Raw genomic sequence first — 24073 nt, forward strand, 5'->3', positions numbered from 1 at the left:
AAATCTCCCACAAGGGAGCCGAGGTCTGTGTCCTATCACAGGGCTGAAATTTTCCACAGGAAGGCCAAAAAACTCGGTCACAGAGGGGCCAAAAATCACAGATACAGGGGGGCCGAAAATTTGTCTTGCCGCAGGTCTCAGGTAGGCTGAGTTTTCATCTTTCATTAGGGCTGTAATAATGCTCCAATCTGATCCTGTTCTGCTCAGAATATGTCATAAATCTAACAAAGAAACCACAAAAAAACTTGACCAAAAGCCACACATAAAGTCCACATCTTATTCCTGCAATTAGCTCCTTGGTTCATGATACGAACCCTTTTATCTCATCTATCTCAGGCCCGAAATGCTCTGTATTCTTGACCGAACTCTTGACCAAATTTGGAGGCAGAAAGACTTGTATTTATAAATGTTATAATCACTGAACAGTCATGTCTGCTTGGAGAACCAATCTGATACTGGGGCCGACTTGTATATGTAAATCAATATTCATTTGAATTTGTTTTAGGGGCCGTATAAGGTCAGATTGCATATGGAAGTAATGACAGGGACTTTGCTAATGGCGCCATATCCAGTAATATCATCTCTTGTAGCTTGATGCCCAGTTATAAATGTTTTTGAAAGAAGATATTCATCAAGATGCTTGACACCAGCCTCTGTGCTCAGATTGGAGAAGGTAAATAAATACTCTCCACTAAAGGTCATTGTGCAGTCTCTTTGAAACTGAGCTTCCTTCATCATTAGATTTCAGCAGTTAGCTGCTCCTCAATAAGAAATAGACATACGATTCCTTGACCCATTGAACATGCAAGAGTGAATGTTGTAGTGAATACTTAATGCAACTTTAGACAATGCTCATTTCAACTTCAATACCCACTTCAAGTTGGTGCCTTAGGTGTTGTTTCTGATCATAGCATCCATCAGCTGGCCCTTGCTTTGCCATCAATGACAATGTCCCAACGACATGGAGGACAAAATGGTCACACTTTTGGCTGATCATGATATGACAGTACAAAGCATAGTGGTGGCACATCTGATCATGTACTCTGATCTCTAACATCATCAAGATAGGCACAAAATCTGCTCATATGACGGATCATTCTGGCGAAAAAAATGAGACACACTAAAGTGGAACTGAGGTATATGACACACCTCAAGGAAGAAGAACTATAGGTGAAAATCACTAATGCTCTGCGCCTAGACATTCAATCAAATAGCAGAGATGTTATAGGAGGGTTATACTGCGCTAGACTATGTGCATAATTGAATGTTAGCAAGCACTTGTCAGAGGAAATGATTCTGCATTTTGAATGATCCCAATGATTCGAACAGTGGATTATGAAAACACTCAGTTCTCGGGTAGAACTTGTCTTGATACAAGGCATTTCATAGTGAACTGCCAAAAAGGGAAGCTTCATGTCAGCCAGGAAGCAAATACAACTGTCAACCAGACCACAAATGTGAATGGATACCAAAAGGTGAAAAGGAGAAAGAAGAAAAAACTAAAAAATGAGATATGCAGGACCGCAAAATTCAGAGAACAGCAGCTCCCTCTCAGAAGAGACTCTCTCCCACGACAGCCTGTTAGAAAATGAAAAATGAATCAAGGATCCTGCATGTCGAGTCATGGGGAAAATCTCATAAAACTCTTGTAGCATATGCCTCAAAATCTAGAGTCTTTTACTATTGAGAAATTTGCACCAATCCCTCAGAATCCACAAGAAAATATCAGATTTCTCATCCTACAAGAAATGGAAACCAAAGATAACTTTATATCAATCAGCACTGTTAAATTTTCCTTGCTCCCAATTCAATCCTCAAGAACCAAATTCCAGTGATGAAATTGGCAGAATATTCTTCAGATTCTCCCCCACCTACAGATACAGCTAGGTGATTGTCATTGTAAATCGTCTTCTGTTAATATATCTGCACTTCTTTTTTCCTAGCATGAAGAAAAGAAACTACAATGTCATTCAAATTGCACCAGAGCTTACTAACAGTTTTCAATAATGCTTGTCTGTTTCTAGGGTTACATTTATATGTAGGTTTACTTATTGCCTTTATTTCAATCTTATGTTTCGACGGATGAGAGGTTTGTTTCAAATCCTAAAAAAATGGACATGAAAATAATAAAAAGCTCAAGTGTTCCTCTGCAAGAAATTGGGAATCAGGATAAATTCCCAAAGGTGCAACAGAGATTATTTTGAAGAATGTGTATCTCCATGATTGCCAGATCATTCAGAGAAGAAGATCTTATCTCGCTGTTGTCACTCTATGCCGATTTTGTTTTAAAAATGAAAGACAGAAACAAAAGGAAGTACATTTTCTATTTAGGAACACCTGAGAAAAGCAGTCCTACTTGTCTATAGGAATGTATTTTTTGTTCAAAAATAGATCAGATGCCACCTTGCATAAAGTCCTCTAAATGAAGTAAGAAACAATTCACTCGGACAAGAAATTAAACTTGCATTCATAATATTTATTTTTGGGTCCACTTGGCTGGTTTAGTTTAGCTCTCAAAATAATTTTGCTACTAAATCTGGTTTGGCACTTTTCCTATAGGATCCACATATTTGTATTTAGCCTAGGGAGGGCTAAGGCACTACATTGCATTACTCTACATGACATAACATATATTATAGTCCATTTTGCTACTTTTGGTGATTTGTGGACAGTAACATAGTCTCATTCTGCCTTCTACAATTTGAGAAGTGCAAGCTTCCCTCTGAGTATTTGCACTCTTTGAAGTTTGAACAATCATCAGCCACATAGAATCTATAGAAATTAAGTATTTCTTTAGTCGTCCTGGAGACAAGAAAAAGGAAAGTGCATATAGCAAATTTGAAAATGATCCAAAACAATAGTCAGGTTTACCTCCAGTCTGACTTGGAAAGCCAGCTTCCCATATATGAACAGTACTGTCTGAAGAAGTTGAAGCAAATAGTGCTTCAACATTACTAAGCACAAGTCCTGCAATGCAGGTGACACCCTTTTCATGAGATTTTGGCACCTGCAATACCTGTCTCCACTGCAGCAGGTGAAACAGGAGTATTTTAGGAAGACTCAGGCCAAACATAACTCTTTATAAGTAAAGCTGATTCCATTATTGAGATTCACTCAACAAAAGGGGAAAATGCAAACAGAAAACTGAACAAAGAGTAAGCATAAGTGATTATATTTAGGAAGAAAAACTAGCCTTCATATTTGTATTCCGTGGTCCTAGTCAAAATTCATTATTTGTATGATATCATAATCTTTTACAGTATTATTAATTAATACCTCTGAGCCTACCATATAATTGTATATGCTAACATTGCTCTAGATTTCTAGTGACTTTGGGGAATAAACCCAGATTTCTCATGTAATATTGTTACTTGAATCATTCACTTCACAAAACACTTCTGATTGGAGTTAAAACCACGTGCATTGAGAAACATATGTGATGGTTCCTTGTTAATGCAGTAATAAAAAATGAAAGACACGTGAATCTCTCACACAAAAACACCTACCACTCTTTGACCACGGTATCTAACTTTGGAAATCATGTCCAAAAGGCCTATTTAACATTTAACATACGAAAATCACCTGATTAACCTAGGGTAATCATATTTGATTTTCAACCTCAGTAGTGTTAAGCACTTCCCTTGCACTGGTGGGTACACCTACTTTCATTTCACTGAAGTAGCCAATGCAGTTGATTATTTGTTGGCTAATTAACTCTTTGCTTCAATTATTCTTGATATTCAAGTATCTATTATCGTCACCACTGTCCCCCCAAACAACCCCCACCCTCAAACTCCTTTGATCGATCATGCAATTATCTTGTTTCAGATCCATATAAACCAACCTCCTCTGGACAATACCCCCTCACCCAAATGAATCTCTTACCATTCACTTTGATCAGTCCTTTGATAAGAAATATACAATCTTAAAACTAGTTTTCCCCACATATATGAAACCCAATATCCAATAGAGAACCCACTATTACTCCCAAGTTTCTTTGCATACATGTTTTCCCCATTTCTTATACACCTCTTGTCGCTGCACATTGTAATCCTTTTGTTCTCAAAACTCTTGGTATGATGCAGGATGCAAAATCTTCCTTAAATCAAGGAAATAAATCCTTATCCATAGACCACAAAAAGAAAAACTAGCCCTAAAATTTACCAAAGCATGCTCGAGAAAAAGAAACATCAAAACCATCATTACAAATAGAAAGAGATTTTTAAGAAACTTACACTCAACCACAAATCTTTCTAAAGAACATTCTAAGTAAAAACACCTGCCTACACCACTACTAGTATTGATACTCATTTTAATTATGGCGCCGAATTTGTATGTGTCATATATAAAATTACTCTACTAACTTAATTAACTCGATTTTTAGACTAAGGGGGGATCAAAGATCATGCCCCCTCATGTAATAGCTCTTGGGCTATATTTAAGCCTGAGACCTCATTCACTGTAATCATCCTTCAATTATATATATATATATATATATTTGCTTATTATTGAGCTTGTTTACTCCATTTGGTGTCAGAGCGAGTTCGATCTCCTCACCGACTCACAATCACTCAACTGCTCACTGTTCTCTGACACTCTTGTCTGTTGCCATCCCCACTGGTTTTCTCATATGTCTCTGTTATGTAAAAAATAATAATTTGTAACTATTAGTTAATTAGGCAAAAGGGCATGATCAAAGATCGTGCCCATTCACCAAGAGACACCTAGGGTTGTATTTAAGCCAGGGTCTCTCTCACTGTAAATCATCAAGTTATTAATAAAATATATACATTTTTGTTTAATGTTGCATTTATCTACATCATCTGGTATCAGCGTGAGTCGATTGTTGGCTTCTTGTTGTCCATACACCTCTGTCCAATGCCACGTTGTCTCATTCATTGATTGTCGTGTCTATCTCAATTCGCTTATTTCATCGCCTGTCGCGTTTACTGCAAGTCCGCTATTCAATTCCGACTACGCACGCCATCTCTCTTCCATTGTTTCTGTCTTTCCCTACCTCCACTATTTTCCATCAGTCCATCCCGCTCATCGTTCACCCAAAAAGATTTCTCACCATCTCTTCAGACTTCCACCTAGACTTTCCTATGCCTAATCGTACGCTTTCCGTCAAGCATCACCAGGCAGTATTTGAACCTGGACAATCGCGTCTTTTCGGTCAGCGTCAAACTTTTTCGATCATTGCCATCGTGGGTATATGTATACATAGAGTTATAATTATATAGTTTGTAATATTAATTGTTATGTAATTTCTAAGTATATAACTAATTAATATTTAACAACTATGTAATATAATTAATATTTGATTATATATATACATATATTTAATCAATTTATTATTATTATTAAAAAAATAGGTCAATTTAACAACAACAACAAAAAGGAGAAGAAGGTTACATTGGATAAGTATACTCTGACTCATACCAGATCAATGGTTGCATCAATGTCGATGGTCGTTTTCAATAAAAAATTGATAGATCTTGAGGCTAAGTAGACCGGACATGGTGAAACAATCGAAGTGCTCCACGACACAACGAAGAGAATAGAAAGTCAGCGCGAGGAGAACAAGAATGAAATTAAAAAGGAGCAGGCAGACCTTTTAGTTAAAGTGGATAAAGCGATGGTGATCTTGACCTGTATTTGTAACACTATGAAGATTACACCTTATCAAATACACCAGAATAATGAAGCTACTCAATATCCAGATTCTGTAGATACATCAAACCAATGCTGCACGAAGCGCCCCCCCCCGTCCCCCCCGGTTCCAAGCCCGGAAGCGCGTCCCGTGCGGAAGCGTCTAGGAAGCTTCGGCGGAAGCGCGCTTCCGCCTATTTTGGACGCTTCCTGGAAATTTCGGAAGCTTTCTTCTGAAGCGCGCTTCGGCAGTACGAAGCGTGGCGCTTCGGAGGGTGAAGCGTACGCTTCCGTACGATTCCGGAAAAGCGATTAGAAAATCGTTTTTTTTTTCAAATTTTTTTTTTTTTATTTTAGATGAGTTTGCTTGTTGGGGTTGGGTCCACCTTGAGTTAGGGTGAGGAATGAAGGCAAAAAAAAATATAAATATAGCAGATGCTCCCTCATGGTAATGTTAAATTCTTAAAGTAAAAGTGACATTCTCCTTTATTTTTCATTTTCATCCTTTTACTTAAATTTTTAACATTACCATGAAATGACTCAAGATGTTTGAGAGTGGTTCCAGCCTCATTGGACTTCATATGGAGAAAATAGAATTTCATATCCTATTCAAAATTCAGCAGACTTAACAGTTTTCAGCAATTCAGGATCAATGGGATTGTGGCATTTCATTAGATTATATCAAGTATGAAGGTATGCGATTAGCATTTAATCAAGAGCACCAAGCCCTATATGTACCCTAGTGTTGGTGGTGTTAATTGTTGAACTCTTTCATCACGCGGTACGCCCTTAGCAAAAAATTACCTTTCGATCAAGTCAAAATCATCAATCAAGCATGTTAAGCTTTTTCTACCATATTTTAAGTCTTGAATTAGGTAGTTTGATCAAAATTGGGCAATGTTGACCAATATCCCTAGACAATCGAGGTAGAGGCAAAGGCTAGACAAGAGGAGAAGAATCTAGATTCTAGATGGTTGATGCATCTAAATGGTTGATGCTCGAAAAATTAATCATTAATGTACAATGGATGTTATATCTATCTTGATTTATGCAAAAATATGCATGTTTTCATGTCTTCTACAACTAATTTAGTATTTGGGATGTTTGTTTCGAGTATAAATGCAAAAAAATATATAAATATATATATATATATAGCAGACACTTCACTTCCTAGATTTCTGGAAAATGACGCTTCTGCATCCCCGCTTCCAAAAAACGTCCCTGCTTCGTGCAACATTGCATCAAACTCATCAGACTCACATCTGAACCTTGAGTCTCCAAAGGCATCTTCCATGCCTAATCAACAAAATAGTAACACAAATTTTCAAAATATGCAACTCTAGAATCAATACTCAAATATGCAGTTCTCGAATCAATACCCTTTCTTCACTCCACTGGTAACTACATATCAACAAAGAGCAAAACTTGAGCTCTCCAAATTTGACAGTAACGAGAAATGTAGTGTTGCATGGTTCAATAAAGCAGAAGAATATTTCGAGATTTACGGTATTGACAATGATGATGAAAAGATCAGGCATGCATCCATGCAAATGGAAGGCGAAGCATATAATTGGTATATGTGGTGGAAGAAGACGACACTTGCTATCAGTTGGAAGAAATTCAAAAATGCATTCTTTAAGAGGTTCCAAGGTGTCAAAGAAGAAGAATTATTTTCAGCGCTCGCCAGACTGCAACAAAAAGGAGATGTGGATGAGTACACTCGAGAATGGGAAACTTTATCTACACGAGTTCTGGGATTATTAGAAACTCCTCTCATTCAGTCATACATCACGGGACTTAAACCCCATCTCTAGGCTGAGCTTGAGCTTCATGACATCACTTCTATAGAAGAAGCAAGACAAAAAGCAAAAGTTGTTGAAAAGAAGCACGAAAAGATGCAGTGGCCAAAAGTTGAAAGAGTATATTCGAGACAAAGATTTCCCCAAACTGCGAACACGGATAATACAAAATATGTTCCACCACATCTTCGTGAAGGAAACAAAACTAATTTGGAAATGCAAAGAATGAAAGAAGGCAAGTGTAGACATTGTGGCGAAAAATGGGACCCTAAACATAGATGTGCTAAAGGAAAAGAAACGAAGAACCTATATATATGTGAAGCAAACAATGATTTAGACAATGAAGAATCAAATGTAGAAGAAATTGAAGATTCTCCACAATCTTCTCCAAAACCAAATAACAAGAGTATTCTGCAAGTGTCATTATCAGCCATGACAGGTATATCGCAGCCCCATACATTAAAGTTAAAAGAACATCAAAAGGAGAAACGTAATGGTTTTGATCGATATCAGTAGCACCCACAATGTTTTGGAATCAACTATGGCGAAAAGGCTCAACATTTTCACATTTCCCATGCCCAACATGAAAGTCATGGTAGCTGACAATAAGAAAATTGAAAAAGTAGGGAAATGTCATAAAGTCAAATTATAGATTCAAGACTATAATCTAGAATCTTCATTCTACGTTGTACCATTAGGAGGAGTAGATGTGGTCCTAGGTATCCAATGGCTACAAACCCTAGGCACTTACTTTGCCAACCATAAAAAGCAATTTATAAAATTTAAATGGGAAGGGCAGAAATACAAGTTATTTGGGTTCCAACCCCCTGAGAATCAAATTCTATCATCATCCCAAATGATGAAAATGATTCGGAAGGGAGCACCAGCATATGTAGTACAATGTCATTAGATGGAGATGTTGGTTTCAAGATTGGTTAGCAAAGAAGCACCTGCAGTTCAAGAACTACCACTTGAAGTTCAAAAATTGATCCAAAAACACAAAAAGGTGTTCCAAGATCTTCCTATGAAGATGTCGCCTGAAAGAGAAATCGAGCACATAATCGAAGTCAAATCAGGGTCAAACCCTGTCAACATCAAGCTGTATAGGTATCCACACCACCAAAAAACTAAAATCGAAAGATTAGTCCAAGATCTTTTAAGGTGTGGAATCATCACAAAGAGTAGAAGCCCATACGTTGCTCCAGTGGTTCTTGTCCGAAAGAAGGATGGCTCCTTTAGGCTATGTGTAGATTATTGAGGACTGAACAAGGTAACGATTAAGAATAAATTTCCGATCCCCTTTATAGATGAAATGCTAGATGAACTTCATGGAGCCCAATACTTTTCAAAATTGGACTTGAGATCGGGATACTACCAAATCAAAATAAGGCTAGAGGACATAGCGAAAACTACTTTTCGAACACACGAAGATCATTATGAATTTAAGGTAATTCCCTTCGGATTAACTAATGCTTCGGCAACCTTCCAAGCCAACATGAATGAGGTATTTCATCTGTATCTAAGGAAGTTTGTGTTAGAATTCTTTGACAATATTATAATCTATAGTAAAACGTGGAAAGAGCATCTACAACATCTGGAGCAAGTTCTCACCATATTAGAAGAACATCAGTTCTATGCAAAGATGTGCAAGTGTACCTTCAGAAAAGAAGAAGTAGAGTACCTTGGATACATAATATCCAGGGAAGGAGTAAAAGTAGATCCTAATAAGATCCGGGCTATAAAAGAATGGCCTATACCAATTAAAATCTCCAAGTTAAGAGGATTCTTAGGGTTGATTGAGTACTATCGAAGGTAATTAAAAACTATGTCCACGTAATCGCACCCTTAACGAACCTTCTGAAGAACTCATTTTGATGGGATGATGAAGCAAAAAAGTGTTTTAAAGACTTGAAGGGAATTATGTCTAATACACCTGTATTGGCAACTCCAGACTTTTCAAAGTCATTTGTAATTGAATGTGACACTTCAGGATTTGGCATAGGAGAAGTATTAATGCAGGATGGTCATCCAATCGCGTTTGAAAGCAGGAAGTTCAACAAGAAAGAACGTCTCAAGTCTACATACAACAAGGAAATGCTCACCATTATGCACGCCTTAGCCAAGTGGAGACAATATCTTTTGGGAAGTAACTTCTCCATACAAACAGACCATAACAGTCTCCAATACCTCCTCCAGCAGAAAACACTCTCTGAAGAACAACAAAAGTGGATTGAAAAAATTGTTGCTTTTGACATGGAGATATTACATAAAAGGGGAAAGGACAATGTAGTGGCAGATGCTCTCTCCAGAAAAGATGAAGAAACATCCTTGTTTGCAGTCTCAGCTATAATCCTAGAATGGCTTAATGAAATCCGAAGTGAGTATGCAAAAGATCCAGAAACAAGTGCTATAATCAATAACCCTGCTCGGAATTCAAAATTTGGATGGAAAAACGATATTTTGTGGTACAAGGGAAGGATTTACCTAAGTCCAAATTCCAAATTTAAAGTAAAGGTTCTCAAATAATCCCATGATTCACTATCAGTCGGACATGTAGGTTTCTTTAAAACCTACAATAATGCATGTAAATCATTTTTCTGGAAGGGAATGAATAATGATATTCAAAAATATGTAGCAGAGTGTGATCATTGTCAGTGAAATAAAAGTGAGAACATTATGACCCCATGTCTGCTCCACCCCTTAAATATCCCAAACCAAAAATGGGAAGAAATATCCATGGATTTTATTGAAGGATTACCCATGTCAGACGGGAAAGATAAAATTCTTGTAGTAGTAGACAGACTCACAAAGTATGCACACTTCATAGGAATGAAGAAATCAAATTCAACAAAAGAGATCGTCGAGATATTTAGCAAGAATGTCTACAAATTACATGGATTTCCTAAAGTCATTGTTAGTGATAGAGATCCCAAGTGTAAAGGGAATTTTTGGAAGGAGATTTTCAAGCATATTAGAACATACCTTAACATGAGTTATGCATACCATCCTCAAACAGAAACTGTCAATAAGTCCTTAGAAGCTTGCCTTCATTGTTATACAGCAGACAGACAAAATAAGTGGGCTTAGTGGTTACATCTCGTTGAATGGTGGTACAATTCAGCTTATCACACTTCTACAAAGATGACCCCATTTCAAGCTTTGTACAGATGTGAACCTCCTAAATGGATGGACTTGGCTATTTCTGAGACAAAAGTTCTAGCAGTTAAGGAGCAGTTAGAAGAAACCCAAAAAGTCTTTTAAACATTAAAAGAAAATCTAAGTATTGCAAGGAATCGCATGAAGTAGTAAGCCGACCGAAACAGAACAAAGAGAGAATTTGAAGTTCGAGAATGGGTATTTGTTAAACCTTAGCCTTACAAGCAATTATCCCTAAAGCAAAAAGGAAAAAACAAATTGGCACCTAAGTTTTATGGACCATATCAAATTTACAAAAAGGATCAACCAAGTAGCATACAGTGTAAGCCTTCCAGATAATAGTCGAGTTCACAACATTTTCCATGTATCTTGTCCTAAAAAGACAGTGGGCAAACACCAATCAGCACAGAGAACGCTTCTGATATTATATGATGAAGGCAAGTTCATCTTAGAACCAAAAGGAATTGTTACCGCCAGGGAAAGCAAGTTACAATCTCGAGTAATTAAATAACGCCTAATCAAGTGGAAGAACCTACCAAAAGAAGAAGCTTCTTGGGAGACAGAAGCATGTCATCAACAACACCCATCGTTACGCATGCTTTGAGGACAAAGCATTCTTTTGAAAGGGAGACAATGTTATGTATAAAATTACTCTACTAACTTAATTAACTTCTGTAAAGTTTTGTAGATGTTCTATGCTAAGAGCAATTTCACTTTTCTCACAGCAATCATACAAGTAGTTAAGCAAAATGCAGATAGAACATATAAGCAGATCTTACAGAAGACAAATCAGAAACAAGAAAAATGTGTGTGTTTGTTTCGGCGGTCAACAGGATGCTTCAACCAGCAAAGTCTCCTTTGGTCAGCCAGCCCAGATGTGTCACAACAACCCTCCAACCAGTAGATGAGTCAACCCAAGTCAATTCTACAAAAGTCAAACTTTCTGCGAAACCCTAGCAGCAGAAAATCCGTACGGTCTGTCCTCTTCGTCCTTCCCACGTGTGGCTGAAATTCGTCCTCCAGGTAGCTCGTACTCTCTAAGATGAGAGAGGAAGATGTGAGTTGAGTTGTGTTGAAATTCTCTCCAACTTTTCCTGTATATATATCCATCAATGAGGGTGTGTGACACATCTGTTGGGCATGTGAGCCTACATTACAAAACTGGCTGACCTTGCACATATAATTTATTAAGAATAATAAATTCACAATATAAGTTCTGCTCATCGGATTAAGACTATTTTTATATGGATTTTACACCTCTCAGAAAGAGGAATCCAACAAAAATATTAGCCTCTTAATCTGAGCATCAGAACATGGAGTTTGGACCTAGTTGTCCAAATTTAACACTCCCTCTCAACTAGGGAGAACTCCATTTATTAGTGCAATCAACATCGTGAGTCATCCCGCCGAAACTTGCTTTGCTGGCTTCTTTATTTCAGAACAGAAGTGGGTCAGTCACAAAGACATTATTCCCCGACTGACATAGTCAGTCCAGAGGTCCCAGACCTCACAAATCTTGATCCCAGATCAAGTGGTTGGACCATGCCATCCTAGATAGAGAGTACGGCAATCTCTGATGCGTCCATCAGTCTTTGCTAATAGTCTCTAGCTTTTCCACACCTCATTGGCCAAATGAGAGGTACTTCCCATGAGCCCTGAAGTCAATGGGTAGGATGCATACGGGGCACAGATAAATGAGTGGCGAACCAGCTCAATAATCACAAGGGTGGGGCAAAAGCATTATGAGTGCTTATAGCTCCGAGAGCTATCCCCAAAGCCCCCCAGAGCTCCCAGAGCTCATCGTCCAACAGGACCCACATCATAGGGTCTTTCCACGACACCAAGACTCTCACGAAAGGTTAGGAACTTGACCTTCCCTAGGGGCTTAGTGAGAATATCCGCGACCTGCTCATCAGTTCCTATATGATCGAGCCTTACGGCGCCTCGCTGTACCATATCCCGGATAAAGTGGTACCTGATATCAATATGCTTGGATCGGTCGTGGAACACAGGATTCTCAGTCATACGAATCCCACTCTGATTATCACAGAGTATCACAGTGGTATCTAGCACATGTTGGAACAGCTCACTAAAGAGCTTCCTCAACCAAACTGCTTCACAACAGGCCATACTAGCAGCAATGTATTCGGCCTCCGCGGTGCTCAAAGCCACCGACTTCTGCTTCCTGCTCATCCATGAGATCGAAGCAGAACCAAGATTGAAACAGCATCCAGATGTGCTCTTACGATCCACCACACTGCCAGCCCAATCGGCATCAGTATATCCACGGAGTATCACACTCCCGCAGTGTATCTCAGCCCATGGTTTATCGTGCCCCGAAGATATCTCAAAAGATTCTTGGCACCAACCCAGTGAAAATGATGAGGCTTAACTATCTGTTGACTCAAAGTATTCACTGCAAAACATATGTCCGGACGGGTGTTCACTAAGAACATCAAAGCTCCTATGAGTTGACGATACTCAGTAGGATTGGCCAAGATAGGCCCTGCAGCACTGCCACTCAACTTCTTAAAGTTGAGTTCCATTGGTGTCGACACGGACTTACAGTCCACCATCCCAAGTCTTTCCAGAAGCTTCACAATATATTTTCCTTGAGAAAGGAAAATCTCTCCAGGTCTCATCCAGACCTCCAGGCCTAGGAAATAGTGCATCAGTCCTAGGTCTTTCATCTCGAACTCAGCAGCAAGCTCCCTCTTACATTGATGAATGAGAGGGTCATCACCTGTCAGGAAGAGGTCGTCCACATACAGTACTAGAATGAGAGGCTTTCCTTCCACAACCTTGAAGTAAAGGTTTGGATCAGCATTGCTTCGAGTGAAGCCCAGCTTCATCAAGTAACTATCCATCCTCTCATACCAAGCTCTGGGTGCTTGCTTCAACCCATAGAGGGCTTTCTTCAACCTGCAGACATAAGAGTCTCGATCTTGGGGTTCTTCCAGATTTCCAGATCTTTCTTCATGATTTTCTTCAGATCTAGGAAGATCTACTACTTTCTTCAGGGAAGCATCTTCGTCAAAAGTGACATCATGGCTTATCTCTACTTCCCTTTGACCAGGTACATAGACTCTATATGCCTTAGAAGTCTCACTGTAGCCCACAAACATTCCTTTCTTCCCAGTAGCATCCAGCTTACTTCTCTTTTCTTTCGGCACATGAAAATAGACAGGACATCCAAAAATTCTAAAATGTGAGACATCAGGTTTCTTACCAGAGAAAACCTCTCCGGGAGTTTTGGAGTCCAAAGCGGAATGAGGGCATCGGTTTTGAATGTACACAGCAGTATTTGCAGCTTCTCCCCACAGAAACTTTGGTAGACCCTGGTCACATAGCATGGCACGGGCAGCTTCCACAATAGTCCTATTCTTGCGTTCAGCAACACCATTCTGCTCAGGAGTATATGCAGTGGTAGACTCCCTCTTAATGCCAGCTTCTCTGCAAAAGTCTTTGAACTCATTTGACTCATATTCAGTGCCATTGTCAGTCCTCAAAATCTTGATCTTATAATGCTGCCTATGCATCATCATCATGCTGTCCTATATATCATTGTCACATCACAGCCATATAAATCACTGTCATACAAGAATCACTTCCATACATCAAGAAACATTGTCCAAATATCACTAAAGTTGTTGCCCAAACATTATTGTCATAGGAACAAATATCTCTTCCATATATCATCTCCATTCATCACTTGTCAAGAGAACAATATCACTGCTATGCATAACTGTCATAAGAGTAAGTGACACTACAATAAGTGCAGAAGATCACTGTCAGAAAACTCTGTCATATTGTCATATTTCACTGTCATACGTACAGAAGATGGGGTCTGATAATAAGCCCACTTGACTACCCTTAAGCTCTTCCATATATCCATTTTTAAGACTCCAAATCATCTGCCTTCTAACAGCCCTTGTTGTCCCTCTCAAGGGACTATACTTGGAGCTTTACCAAGCATCTTCTTACAGCCCATTATACCAGAATTGCAAACTGTCTAATCTGGACCATAATATCTGGCAAATTCATCATTATAAAAGACAAGCACATACCTGTGATAGACGTCATATTTCTGTCCACAAATACATTTCGACCAATGCACAGGACCCTGAAATTTCGGCCCTGGTTAGGGCTTTCTGTGGCTGCTACGACAGCCCTACTATACAGCCTTCAAACCTCTTTAATTCCTGCGTTGATGGTCAAGGGTACTACGGCCTTCTTCCAGCTCCTTGCTAATGTGCCCATCATGCTGCATCATGCTGTCTCTTTCATCATCATGCTGCTGCTATACTTCTGTTGCTTCATCATGCTGCAACTATACTTCTATTGCTTCATTATACATCCATATGTATATCAGCCTTAGCTGCTTGCTATGGCTTGCAGCCTAGCAAAGCAGCTAGGCTATAGTTCCAGATTCCTAGACCCAAGGTAGTAGCTTAGCCCTCTGACTTCTAATCTGATGATAGTTGCTCCTAAACATATCTCATCCAAGTTACTGTCATATACAGTCATCACTTTTATGCACTAAGGTCACTGTCATATCTGAAATTTCTGTCATGGATAAACTGTATCACATATCACTGTAACATATTTTGATCAAAATCCTTGTCATATAACCATATGTCTCTGCCATACGAACATTCATAACTGTAATGTGAGCCTAGCCATATTGAATACAATTCGAGTCCACTGTAGTGTGATGCGATGCCAGAGATAGAGAAAATTCGAGCCACATAAATTTCGTGCCAGAGAGAATATAGTGACCTTGCTGCTGAGATTAGAACCTTAGATATATATGAACCATGAGCTTCCAAAATTGCATGTCTCAGAGATCATTAGTGTGCCACTGTAATTCAAATGCGTGCCTCAATGTATATTAGCGTGCCATTGTAATTCAAATGCGTGCCTCAGATTATATTAACGTGCCACTGTAATTCAAACGCGTGCCTCAGAGTATATTAGCGTGCCATTGTAATTCAAATGCGTGCCTCAGATTATATTAACGTGCCACTGTAATTCAAACGCGTGCCTCAGAGTATATTAGCGTGCCATTCACATAATATTTATTTCCATTTGCTGCGTGCCATTCGCATAGTATTTATTTCCCCTTGCTGCGTGCCTGCGTATAATATTTATTTTCATTTGCTGCGTGCCTGCGTATAATATTTATTTTCATTTGCTGCGTGCCTGCGTATAAGAGGTCATTGTGAACAGCGATATGTCATGTGGTCAGCGTGTATATATATGAACAGCGTGTTAATTATTCCCAACGTATAAATGTCATGATCAACATTCCATGACAGCGCATAGGGTCCAACGTACAAGGTTTTGCATCCTCATAAGCCTGCGGCTTACTGCGGCTAGGGCTACCAAGAACAGCGTATTACATTTCTTCATTGCTGTGCGAATTTCCATACCTAACTGCTTTTCCCGTATAGACAGCGGGTTCCATATATCACTGTGTTTCCTAACTGCGGCTCCGTATATCTCGCATATGAACGTAACCATGAAGAATGCGGCTCTTCATCATCTGCGTGTAAGAATCTCCAGGACTTGTGTATCAATGACCAGCGTATAATGTTATGTGGTCAGAGCATTGAGTTTCCACTGCAGCTATCCTTCACAAGCGTATAATGTTATGTGGTCAACGTATTGAGTTTCCATTGCGGCATATATACAATTGATTTCATTTGTGACTGCGGCTAGGGCATATTAGGCCAGCGTGTATCAATGTCCAACATTACGTTGACTGTGTAGAGAGTGTATATATCATGAACCATAAACAGCGTAATATGTCCAGCGTATAAACACTGTTTCACTTCCACACTTAACACTGTTTCACTTCCTCAGATATGTAGGCAACCAGACTCTTATTTATGGATTCCATGATCAGCAGCTTTGCTCTGATTTCTCCCTGGAACCCATTTCCTTCGATGATGATTGCTATAGATAGAGTTTGTCTTCACCTCAGCTCTGATACCATGTAAAGTTTTGTAGATGTTCTATGCTAAGAGCAATTTCACTTTTCTCACAGCAATCATACAAGTAGTTAAGCAAAATGCAGATAGAACATATAAGCAGATCTTACAGAAGACAAATCAGAAACAAGAAAAATGTGTGTGTTTGTTTCGGCGGTCAACAGGATGCTTCAACCAGCAAAGTCTCCTTTGGTCAGCCAGCCCAGATGTGTCACAACAACCCTCCAACCAGTAGATGAGTCAACCCAAGTCAATTCTACAAAAGTCAAACTTTCTGCGAAACCCTAGCAGCAGAAAATCCGTACGGTCTGTCCTCTTCGTCCTTCCCACGTGTGGCTGAAATTCGTCCTCCAGGTAGCTCGTACTCTCTAAGATGAGAGAGGAAGATGTGAGTTGAGTTGTGTTGAAATTCTCTCCAACTTTTCCTGTATATATATCCATCAATGAGGGTGTGTGACACATCTGTTGGGCATGTGAGCCTACATTACAAAACTGGCTGACCTTGCACATATAATTTATTAAGAATAATAAATTCACAATATAAGTTCTGCTCATCGGATTAAGACTATTTTTATATGGATTTTACACCTCTCAGAAAGAGGAATCCAACAAAAATATTAGCCTCTTAATCTGAGCATCAGAACATGGAGTTTGGACCTAGTTGTCCAAATTAACAACTTCATTTTTAGACTGAGGGGCACAATCAAAAATCATGCCCCCTCATGTAATGGCTCTTGGGCTATATTTAAGCCTGAGCCCTCATTCATTGTAATCATCCTTCAATTATATATATATATATATATATATATATATATATATATATATTACTGAGCATGTTTACTCCAGTATGGTTTCCCCAATTAAACACCTATAATTGTCAATTGTAATAGTTTCCGACTCTAACTTGATCACATGATCATAAGAGACATTTTCAAACTCTAATCTAATAGAGATAGAATTCCTTAAACATGGCTCACTTGTCTTAGTTGTTTGTATTACAAAGCTCTTTAACTACACAGTGATCTTTAGGTTTCTCTCATCCTCGATCTCTCATATCTTCCATCCGATTTATAAACTTGGCATTCAGGATGAACTATGTACTATCAAACTATCATGATTGAACACAATAATGCTAGAAGAAATTAGATTTGCATCTCGATTTATAGAATGTGCATTGGAGGGGTAGGCTTATGTTGCTCTTGCCAACTAGCAATCTCATCTACTTCGTGTTTCCTCTTCTCCATAACCACAACTAACCACTCTAACTATTGTTTTACCACTATAGCGCTAATGGCTAATCCTTTACAATTGTGAATATGTCAATAGAAATCATGGATTAATAGCACTATATGTTCCTCTCACATGTGAGTGAACATGATGAACTCGCAAAATCTATGTTTTGAAGCCTTATAATAATTTACTTGACTATCGATGCCAATTGTATATCCTTGATGCTAGTTGATTTGTTCCATGACCTTGAAGACAACCTCCCTAGAGGCTTGGGCTATTGCAATTCTAATGTCTAATAATAGCTATAGCTATAGAAGTGGTTCAATCAATGATCCGTAAATAATCGTGGATATTCCATTCCACAATTCATCACAACAGATCTAATAAAATTATTTTTAAAAAAATCTGAAATCTACACTATTACAGTTTTATTTCTCTTTAGATTTATGGCTCTGTAGACTATTGTTAATTGTATGCATGTGAATTAAATTATGTAGAAAATAGAGAACAGCAAAATAAAAAAATCACAAACCACGATTTTACACAAGATATAACCTTGGAAACCCTTTCAGGAGAAAACCCAGAAGCAAGGTAAAGCGACTCTCCTCTCTTTCTCTTAATAGAAAATGGCTACTAGTACAAAGAAGTATGGCTTGTGGCCCATGGGCTACTACAATGCACAAAGTCTCTCTATGTGCTCTATCTACTATCCCTCTCAGTTATTTTTGCTCATCAATGGAACATATGCACTTGAAAATAAATGGAACCCCTTCTCCTCTTAGTGGCTCGGTTATAACACAGCCTAATAGCCTATTATTCATTATGTTTGACTGCCTCAACTCTTAGCCAAAGTTACAATATGGACCCTTCTAGAGTCTTCTTCATCATAATCATGTGGCTAGCCCCTTTTCCATGAATAATGGGGCTAACATGGCATCCTCTTGAATTATGATGGTTAAAACAGGAAGGTCAACTTCTGAGCGGCATAACGTTTGCATACGGACTCTGCTTGACGTGATTCTTGCACCATTGGAAAGGTCTTTGTGTGTATAATATAAAGAAAGGTGCGGAAAGGTCTTTGTGTGTATAATATAAAGAAAGGTGCGGCACTAAAGCGGCAATGTTTTAGCCCCCAAAAAATGTCGTTTGATGCCACAAAATGCTCTCAGGAGGTTTCAAACCGCAATTTGCCAAACTGGGTCCCACCAGTAAAAATGGTCATGTGAGTTGATTCCTCCATTTTTTCCATTCTTAAATCATCGAGATGGATGACAAACAATATTATGATCCAATCTGAATCACACTTCCCCATTTTGGGAGGCTTTTGGTCCCTACAAGCTTCTACTGAATGAGATGAGGAAATTTTTCCTTCACCTTATCTAGAGTGTACCATTTAGCTTTGCCTGGAAGTAGTCCTTTCAACCCAATATGTCAAAGTTCATGCTGCCACTGTCTCTTAGTTCTGGACCTCCCTTGCAAAATTGCATCTTATGTCAACTTTGCCTGAGCATCTGGTGCCAAATCCTCCAGAGAAGGTAGGAGTTGTTCCTCTTCCTCATCTAGCATGGAAGGCTCATAGAGTTTCAGATTCTCTACATTCACGACTAAGTAAATGCACATGTATGGTGGTAAATTGAGTCGATAGGCATTATCACCCACCTTTTGCAATATTACGAAGGGACCATACTGCAAAGTCTTGATTTTCTAACCATAGCCTCTCCTTGTTCAACTATAGCCATACTTTGTCTCCCACCTTAAACAATTTCTATATTTTGTGTTGACCATGCCTGGCCTTATATTTTACCTATGACTTCTACAGTGTCTCTTATAATCATATATGGATCTTCCTGATATTCTCTACAAATTTTCCAGCCCTCAAGGCATTCCCTATTAGATCCTCCTTCACTCCTCCTTGTTGCCCGTATGCAAGATTCAAAGGTGAAGACGGCAAATATCCAAAACAAGTTTCAAATGGTGACCTACTAGTGGAAGTGTGGACCACTCCATTATAAGAGTGTTATATATATACTAGATTTTCATCCCAAGTCTTCGGATGCTTCCAGTTGCATCCCCTCAGAAGTTGCACCAAAGTCTTGTTGACTACTTTTGTCTACCCATCTGTCTGAGGATGGAATGTTGTAGACATCTTCAATTTTCTGTCCATATTCTCCCACAATGTAGTCCAAAATGCACTGAGAAATCTCGTGTTCCTATATGAAATGACGCTCCTTGGTGCCCCAAAATGTTGAAAAGTGTAACTAGGTTCGGTCTTCATAATGACATGTAATTGTGATTTTTGTAAATGATGTAAAGAAGAAAATAAAAATTATTATTGTAAGGCTTGCTTCATGGGTTTCATGAGCAAGGAATTTTATCTTTAGATGGCTCCTATTGTGAGCCTTTAGGATTTGTCAAAAAGAGTCAATGTCATGAAGAACCCTTCTTGGGCATGTTACAATGTATATGAGTCTATAGGATTGTCAAAAATCCCTCCAAAGACAAGCACAAAGCTCTTCTCTTCTAGTCGGCCTTAAGTTAAAGTGAAGAACTCATGTCGGCTTCACCTAATGAAGACACACCTATTCCGATGCACATCTCGACTTATTTATGTAGGAAAAACCACTATATATATGTGTGAAGGGTCTTCGCATAAACACAATGAAGAAGTTTGGATCTCTATTAATTCATGTGACAAAGTGCAAAGACAAGTTTGGGTAGATTGCAAGAGGCATCATTACAGTTTGATGTTACCACAGTGACAAGGGTTTGGTGCCTCACAGCTTAGGTGCCATTATAGTTCAGTGTTACACAGTGAGAAAGTCTCTATACTACTACAGAGAAAGGGTCACAGCTATTATGAGGTCTCGGTGTTCCTACAATGATAAAATCTAGGTAGTATTACAGTAATAAAGATCTTAGTGCAGTGATGAGGTTTTCGATGATATTACAAATATGTAGTCTCAGTGTTAAGAAGGTCGAAGTGGAAGAGGAATCGAGAACTTTTGTCTTGGTCTTAGAGTGGATCCTAGGTCAAGGGTCTTGGTCTTGGTATTCACCAAATGGAATCTCTACAAGAAGAATTGTGTGGGTTTTCCTCTCAATGAGTGAGAGGTTTTGGCCTTGGCTAATAGCCTACATTCTGTGTCTCTTGTCTATTTATGTTCATGCATTAGTAGTTGTTTGATGAAGAAGAACACTAATAATCTAAGTAGAAGAAGATCATAATCTAAAGAAGTAAAAAGTACTCACAAGCAGTTACTAATCGAAGAGAAATCACCTAACTATTGATGCCCTAGATTTCTCAACAAGGAATCAAAGCTAAGGTATCAAAGTCAAGAAAAGGGCATCTAATCAAAGAGACTTTCAAGGATCAAATTTCAAGAAAGGCATCAAAGCAAGTCGAAGGATATCAAAGTGAAGTCGAGATCTACATCGAAGTATCAAACCCTAGATTGAAGAAGAAGTTTACACAAAGACCCTCATCAAGTTGAATCGAGGCAACTAGAAGTCTATTCATCCAAGAGAAGCATTTCTAGGTCAAAGATCATATCATCTTGAAGAAATTCAAAACCCTAGAAGTATTTCTGAGATCCGAACTCTATCATCACCAAAGGAAACCTCAAAGAGTTTGTAGACTATTCAATCAAGAGAAGTAAGATCAAGTGGTTGATCATTATCTTCAAAAGGTTCTAAGGCAGTCTCCCCCTCATTGAAGCAAGGACCTCCTTATCCTTAAAGAAGATCATCCGAGGAGCATCAAGACATCTTCATCAATCATCACCAACAAAGGGATCAAGTTGAAGATTTTATCTTCACTTTTCAAGTAAATATATTTTATTGTATTGTCTAATCTAGTAAAATGACTTCGTTTTGCAAGAAGATCTATAAGCCGGTTGGGTCATCGAACTTCCTTGCATGGAAAAGGGGGATAGACATAGTTCTTGAAAAAATGAAGTCATTGATCATACCAATGGAAAAGTCTCCAAACCATCTGAAGGTCAAGCATTATTTGAATACATGGAAAGGGATCAAAGGGCTCAAGGGATTCTTATGAAATCAGTCAAAGGTCCCCTCATTCCCTATATAGTAGGATTGGAGACATCAAAAGAGATATATGATAAGATGGTAGAACTATTCTCTGAAGATGCAATAAGAAAGGTCATATCACTTAGATCTGATCTACACAAATTGAAGGTATCAAAGGATGAAGGGATATCTTCATAAGATCTCAACTACAAGATCTGGGAGAGATGATTTCGGATAAGGAAATGATCTCCTTTGTTCTAAATGCACTAACTGATGAACAAGGTAACAAATGCCTATGAGGATAGGAAAGTTATTCCATTCAACAACTTGTGGTTTCTATGCAAGATAGAAGAAGACAGGTTGAGGGAAAAAGTGCTCAAACATTTGTCGGAAAGAAAGAAGAACATAGCTAAGATTCAATGATATGAGCATTACAGGAAAGATTGTCCTAAATTCAAGAAGGACAATATCAAGAAAGATAAAAAAGAAGCCCATTTCACCTTAGAAATAGAGGAAGCTGAAAAGAAGGAAGTCCAAGAAAGAGGAAAAGAATTAGAAGTAAGAGCTCGTGACATCCATAGGGAAACATGAAGGACATCTGGAACAAAATCTATGGCAATCAAATATGAAGGATATATCTCTTGGGAACCTCATTGGAAACGTAAGCAAAGGAAGAAGTCATCCAAGACAAGGCTCATCATACATCAAAAGGTAACATCTACTAGATAGGGATATGCAAGATCCTCAAGATTCTCTAATGGAATCTCCATCGGAAGGTTCACCAATCTAGAGAGGAAACAAGTGTTTCATCAGGAACTCCAACTTGTGGAATTCATGGGATGATGGTATAATGATATAAGAGATGAATCAGATCAAGGGATTGAAGCTCTTTTCAATCAAGGAAGCGGTTGAAAGAAGCCTAGATGACCTAAAGGTAAATGAGGTATGTATGCTTGTATTCGATATTATAAAGTCGTGTATGGTTGCAGGTAACATGGATCACTGCTCTATCTTGAGAAGCATGATCAAAGGAAAGGAATCTCCTATGAAAGGGTGTCAGAACGCATGAGTCTCACTAGATGAAATCAACATAATATGTCCTCATATGGAATATGAGGTGATTGACAGTAATTGGAAGAACTCTAATTGGAAGTTCCTGGGAATATCATGTGTGAAGAAAGAAAGGAAGAGATCGTAGACTATGCAACTATGGAAGAAGGAAATCAACATCCAAGGACTAGAAGATTTGACTATGATATCTCCTAGAAAGATATGAAGACTCTGATGGAAGTCTCGAAAAGATGAAGACCCTTGACAATATATATCTTTAGGAGAGGTGTCAACATGTATGCAGGATGTTGATGCCAACAGAAAGATGTCATGATGAAAGACCATCATAAAGGTAATTTTGATTGTAGTGTTCATTTCTTATTTTTTAACAAATATCTAGATGGGCTTATGCAGGACTGCCAAAAGGAAGAACTATGGATGTCTTCCTAGAGGACCATGTAGAAGCATGTAAAATCCTTCCGAAGAAGATAGTATGAAGAAGTCAGCATTACATGAAGCAAGGCTAGTTGTAGATTGATGGATCGCTTTCTGATGAAAGGAATGATGACATGACTGACTCATGGATGAAAGTGGTGAATGGAACGTGCCCTATGAAGAAGTCCCAAAAGATGAAGACTCTGTGACAAAGAAATTCACGACAACAAAGGAAGGAGCTCTTCAAGCAGCTGGTTGTCTTTTCATCTCCACTTGAGGCGTTGTTGTAGGTCCCTAATTAAGAGGGAGCTTGGAAGCGAGTTTCTTACTTGGAAGAAACTTGGAAATTCCTAAGCCAAGAGGGATCTTAGGTACATTCCTTCCTTAGGAATGAGTACATTCCTTTAGTGCAATAGATATGTCCTCCCTAGCACATCATTCTTGTCTTCCCTTAGGAAGACAGAATGGAGGATTGGGTAAACATCTGGCATCCGATGCTCTTTGAGGATGAGATAGGGCATCCAAGATAAGAGTAGTCATAGAGGGTCGATATTCTTTGAGGACTGGGAATCCAAGATAAGAATAGTCCTAGTGGAACACACCCTGAGAACCCAGGTGGAGTATGTTCCAGGAGAGACAATGATAAGGGTGTCTATAAATCATTGGTCTCACCAACATTGAGCTCAGATCTTGTGGAGAGATAGAGATGTTAGTCAAGGCCTTGCTATGTGA

The 24073-nt window shown here is 38.7% G+C and overlaps 1 protein-coding gene across 2 annotated transcripts in view; it reads right to left on the reverse strand.

The window, feature by feature from the left end:
* The window catches only part of ELP2 (elongator protein 2), a 357421-nt gene that overhangs the window by 200810 nt on the left and 132538 nt on the right, over nt 1-24073 (reverse strand). For both annotated transcript variants that reach the window (XM_089403264.1, XM_089403263.1), the window contains exon 5: nt 2872-3025. In XM_089403264.1, the coding sequence (XP_089259390.1) occupies nt 2872-3025 (154 nt within the window). The remainder of the gene's footprint in view (nt 1-2871; nt 3026-24073) is intronic.

This window comes from Pinus tabuliformis, chromosome 2_1 (genome assembly GCF_031772625.1).
Source record: "Pinus tabuliformis cultivar Carrire ecotype Pingquan chromosome 2_1, CPIR1, whole genome shotgun sequence".
NCBI classification, from domain to species: domain Eukaryota; kingdom Viridiplantae; phylum Streptophyta; class Pinopsida; order Pinales; family Pinaceae; genus Pinus; species Pinus tabuliformis.